The sequence below is a fragment of the Hippopotamus amphibius genome, chromosome 10 (assembly GCF_030028045.1).
Source record: "Hippopotamus amphibius kiboko isolate mHipAmp2 chromosome 10, mHipAmp2.hap2, whole genome shotgun sequence".
NCBI lineage: Eukaryota > Metazoa > Chordata > Mammalia > Artiodactyla > Hippopotamidae > Hippopotamus > Hippopotamus amphibius.
In genome coordinates, this window is record NC_080195.1 from 95,696,107 (window position 1) to 95,701,776 (window position 5,670).

The following is a 5,670-nucleotide window of genomic DNA, read 5'->3' on the forward strand; positions in this document are numbered from 1 at the left end:
CCTATTATATTAATTTTTCCTCATGCATTTGATTTCATTTGTTAGAGATCATTAAGATTTTGAATTTGCCTTTCAATTCTCATTGTACTTTCTTTACTTAGGTGGTTTTGATCAATTCCCATGAAATCAAATGCTACTATGTACAATAATTTTTTCAAATGTGTATGTTCAAATTACATCTCTCTCCTAGGAACAAGACAAATATATCCACCTTCCTATTTTTTTTTAATTGGGGTATAACTGCTTTACAATCTTGTGGTAGTTTGTGCTGTATATCCAAGTGAATCAGCTATATGTATACATATATCCCCTTCCTCTTGGACCTCCCCCTACCCATCCCACCTATCTAGGTCGCCACAGAGCACGGAGCCGAGCTCCCTGCACTGCACAGCAAGTTCCCACTAGCTGTTTTACACATGGTAGTGTATATATGTCAATCCCAATTTTTCAGTTCATCCCAGCACCACGCCCCCCCCCCCCCCGGTGTCCACACATCCATTCTCTACATCTGTGTCTCTATTCCTGCCCTGCAAATAGGTTCATCTGTACCATTTTTCTAGATTCCACATATATGCATTAATATACAATATTTTCTTTTCTTTCTGACTTACTTCAGTCTGTGTGACAGACTCTTCCTATTTTAAACTACTAAGTAAATGACTTAAATGCCTCTAAAACTGAACATGGATGGAGAAATACAATCAATAGAATTCTGGACCATCCACAACTCCAGGACACCTTCTCCCAAAATAAGCATTGTCTCATAACTATCTACTTAGTTAACTCTACCCAGAAAGCTGGGAAATTTACCCCAATACTTTCTCTTACTTCTTTCACCCTCACCTCCCACTTCCACTCCAAAGATATTTTATTATACATTGTAAGTCAATCCCTATATCACTCTTCATTATCTCTGCTATCAAATTAGCTCAAGCACTCTGAACTGTTTCAGTACTCTTAAACAGCTACTTGTGTATTTGTTCTTGACCTTTTTAAAAGTATTTTCAACTGAGCAACCAGGATTATTTTAAAAATGCAAAGTTGATAATTAGATTACTGTTATAAACATGTCAAGAGATGCCTGCTGCTTTTAGGATAAACCTAAAACCCTGAAAGCCAGGCTGAAGTTCATCCTACTCTTGCCCTCATCACATACATTCCAAACATGCTTCTCATGGTTCAACTGCTCAGTGACACCACACTTCTTCACCTCTCCATGAACTTTGACATATTCTTCACTCTCCCTGTTTCCTTTTATTCTTTCTTCATTATTCTAGCCCTGGTTTAAGTATCCATTCTTCAGGGTACCCATCACTGTCCTTAAAGTCTAGGTTATACCCCAACATACATCCCATAACAGCTATCGAACTGTATTTCTGTTTTTTATTTGCATAATTGTTTAATACTCCAAATTGGTTCTCTCCTGACACAGAACTTAGCACATGGAAAGCACTGAGTAAATAAATATGGGTTAAGTGAATGGATAAATATAGTTTCAGACTTTTTATGACTTTATCACTTTTTTGACCTTTTGAGTTTATCAGATTAGTCCTTTTTTGTTACTTTTATGACTCATAGCAGCTTATGTTTTTTCTTTTTTTTACATAACTTACTTTTTATTGATAGTATCTTGCATTTATGACGGATGCTTTCTGGGTTATGCCACATATTTTTTTAAATTAATTAATTATTTATTTATTTTATTGGCTGTGATGGGTCTTTTTTGCTGTGTGCAGGCTTTCTTTTAGTTGTGGTGAGTGGGGGCTACTCTTCGTTGTGGTGCGTGGGCTCCTCATTGCCGTGGTTTCTCTTGCTGCGGAGCATGGGCTTTAGGTGTGCGGGCTTCAGTAGTTGTAGCATATGAGCTCAACAGTTGTGGCTCATGGGCTCTAAAGCACAGGTTCAATGGTTGTGGCACACAGGCTTAGTTGCTCCATGGTATGTGGGATCTTCCTGGAGCAGGGATCGAACCAGTGCCCCTGCATTGGCAGACGGGTTCTCAACCACTGTGCCACCTAGGAAGCCCTATGCCACAAATTTTAACATTAAAGGTTAAATTATTTTTTTACATGCAAGTAGTGTGAATAGTTTTCCCCACATGGGATTACTGATTATAAAAAGATGACACACCACATGGGTTAACTGTTTTAACTGAAAAGCCAGCAAACTGTCTAATTATATCTTCTCCCAAACCACAAACTGAGTAAGTAACTGAGCCTCTAGTCAACATATTCAAAGCTAAGAGGATTAAAAATGCAAAAAACAGGTCCTCAGATCCAATTAAGGGAGGCTTGATACATACAGGCTAATCAATACCAGTGGTACTCCTTGACTCCAGGAAGCTGGAAGACATTCTGACAAGCCCAGTCTGATAGCATTTACCTCAAGTAGCCTTTCTCTAGTTTCCAACTCATGAATAAAGATAATACACTGTTAATTCTATTTCAGAAACTTTTTGTAAGTTGCTTTATTTACAGTGCCAACTTTTAAAAGTCACTAAAGTTAACTGGACAACAAACTAGGCAGAAATTGCTTTACAAAAAAGAGGGAAAGCCCAAAATGCCACTTTCTATAGAGAACCCACAGTTCAATTATATTCAGAGCAAAGAAAAAAGAACTTTTGATCATACTAGAAGAAATGGAGCCATAAGTTTGGAATCTGTACTGAAACTACACATGCAATGAGGACAACGTTCTGCTAATACAACTGATTTGCTGCTGCAATTGCTGACTTTTTCTAATATTAACAATTATAAACAAAGCAGTGAAACTAGCATTTGGAACAATCCTTACAGTGTTACAGCGTCAGACACAAAATTTCACTTCTCCTCACACCACTGGTTCTCTTTGTGTACCTGGGCTTCCTCTTCTTCAGTAAAATCATTTTTGATATTGAATGTCTTTCATATCTCCTCAGGAGTTTTCCCCTTGAGCATATTGGCAACAGTCTTGCAGGTAACATCAAGCAAACCTTTGAAGTCTAAGTAGTTTGCAGCCAATATAAGCTCAAAAAGTGTTCCTTGGTCAACTTTCAGGAATTCTTGATCCCAAACAGGGATGTCATCTGTTCGCTTTTCTTTGTTCTCATCATCCTCAGGAAGAGGAAGAGCATCCTTGTGGTGGGTGCCCCACTGAATGACCTTTTTAAATACTGCTGCATTTACATTTGGCAAGGGGATTGGATCATCATCTCCTTCATCACGCATTCCCAAATCTTCCAACATGGTCTTGACAGTCACAGATTGTTTTGCAATTTCAACATCAACTTCGAATATCTCCCCATCAGAACTCTGCAACTTAACTGAAGGCTTGGTGTTAGGTCTCAAGGAGATGGCAGGTCGGAGGCTGATGAGAGCAGAGTGGCATTTGCAAAAAGAAAAACAGAAAGGCAGAGAAAAAGGCCAATACCAGTAGCTTATGCTTTGTTTTGTATTGATTTTTAAGAACGTTTACTGAGATACAGTTAACATACAACAAACTGCATATATTTAGAGTGTACAATTTGGTATCCCAATCTCCCAATTCATTCCTACTCAACCCTTCCTGCTTTCCCCACTTGGTGTCCATATGTTTGTTCTCTACATCTGTGTCTCTATTTCTGCCTTGCCAACCGTTGATCTGTACCATTTTTCTAGATTCCACATATATGTGTTAATATACGATACTTCTTTTTCTCTTTCTGACTCACCTCACTCTGTATGACAGTCTCTAGGTCCATCCATGTCTCTACAGATGTCCCAATCTCATTCCTTTTTATGGCTGAGTAATATTCCATTGTATATATGTACCACTTCTTTTTTATCCATTCATCTGCTGATGGACATTTACGTTGCTTCCATGTCCTGGCTATTGTAAATAGTGCTGCAAAGAACATTGGGGTGCGTGTGTCTTTTTGAATTATGGTGTTCTCTGGGTATATGCCCAGCAGTGGGACTGCTGGGTCATATGGTAATTCTATTTTTAGTATTTCAAGGGACCTCCTTACTGTTCTCCATAGTGGCTGTATCAATTTACATTCCAGTGTAAACAGTGCCAGTGGGTTCCCTTTTCTCCACACCTTCTCCAGCATTTACTGTTTGTAGATTTTCTGATGATGCCCATTCTCACGGGTGTGAGGTGATACCTCATTGTAGTTTTGATTTGCATTTCTCTAATCATTAGCGATGTTGAGCAGCTTTCCATGTGCCTCTTGGCCATGTGTGTGTCTTCTTTGGAGAAATGCCTATTTAGGTCTTCTGCCCATTTTTTGATTGGGTTGTTTGTTTGTTTTTTTGATATTGAGCTGGATGAACTGTTCACGTATTTTGGAGCTTAATCCTTTGTCTGTTGATTCGTTTGCAAATAGTTTCCCCCATTCTGAGGGGTGTCTTTTCATCTTGCTTATCGTTTCCTTTGCTGTGCAAAAGCTTTGAAGTTTCATTAGGTCCCACTTATTTATTTTTGTTTTTATTTCCATTACTCTAGGGGGTGGATCACAAAAGATCTTGCTGTGATTTACCTCGAAGAGTGTTCTTCCTATGTTTTCCTCTAAGAGTTTTATAGTGTCTGGCCTTACATGTAGGTCTCTAATCCATTCTGAGTTTATTTTTGTGTATGGTGTTAAGGAGTGTTCTAATTTCATTCTTTTACATGTAGTGTCCAGTTTTCCCAGCACCACTTATTGAAGAGGCTGCCTTTTCTCCATTGTATATCCTTGCCTCCTTTGTCATAGATTAGTTGACCATAGTTTATCTCTGGGCTTTCTGTGCTGTTCCATTGATCTATATTTCTGTTTCTGTGCCAGTACCATACTGTCTTGATCACTGTAGCCTTGTAGTATAGCCTGAAGTTAGGAAGTCTGATTCCACCACCTCTGTCTTTCCTTCTCAAGATTGCTTTGGCTATTTGGGGTCTTTTGAGTTTCCATACCATTTGTAAAATGTCCTGTTCTAGTTCTGTGAAAAATGCCATTGGTAATTTGATAGGGATTGCATCAAATCTGTAAATTGCTTTGGGTAGTATAGTCATTTTCACAATGTTGACTCTTCCAATCCAAGAACATGGTATGTCTCTCCATCTGTTTGTGTCATCTTTGATTTCTTTCATTAGTGTCTTATAGTTTTCTGAGTACAGGTCTTTTACCTCCTTAGTTAGGTTTATTTCTAGGTATTTTATTTTTTTTTGTTACAATGGTGAATGGGATTGTTTCCTTATTTTCTCTTTCTGATCTTTCATTGTTAGTGTATAGAAATGCAAGAGATTTCTGTGTGTTAATTTTGTATCCTGCAACTTTATCAAATTCATTGATTGGCTCAAGTAGTTTTCTGGTGGCATCTTTAAGATTTTCTATGTATAGTATCATGTCATCTGCAAACAGTGACAGTTTCACTTCTTCTTTTTCAATTTGGATTCCTTTTCTTTCTTTTTCTTTTCTGGTTGCTGTGGCAAGGACTTCCAAAACTATGTTGAATAGTAGTGGTAAGAGTTGTCTTGTTCCTGATCATAGAGGGAATGCTTTCAGTTTTTCAGCATTGAGAATGATGTTTGCTGTGGGTTTGTCATATATGGCCTTTATTATGTTGAGGTAGGTTCCCTCTATGCCCACCTTCTGGAGAGTTTTTATCATAAATGGGTGTTGAATTTTGTCAATAGCTTTTTCTGCATCTATTGAAATGATCTTTATCCTTCAGT

General features: G+C 38.0%; 1 protein-coding gene across 1 annotated transcript; it reads right to left on the reverse strand.

Moving 5' to 3' along the window:
• Nucleotides 1-2,903: 2,903 nt before the first annotated feature.
• On the reverse strand, nt 2,904-3,224 carry LOC130830517 (S-phase kinase-associated protein 1-like). The gene has a single exon (XM_057697786.1). It carries the CDS (start codon nt 3,222-3,224, stop codon nt 2,904-2,906), a length of 321 nt encoding a protein of 106 aa, XP_057553769.1.
• Between the last annotated feature and the right edge of the window lie 2,446 nt (nt 3,225-5,670).

Coding starts and splice junctions, on each gene's coding strand:
- LOC130830517 (XM_057697786.1), bottom strand. CDS start 3,224: ATGTTGGAAGATTTGGGAATGCGTGATGAAGGAGATGATGATCCAATC.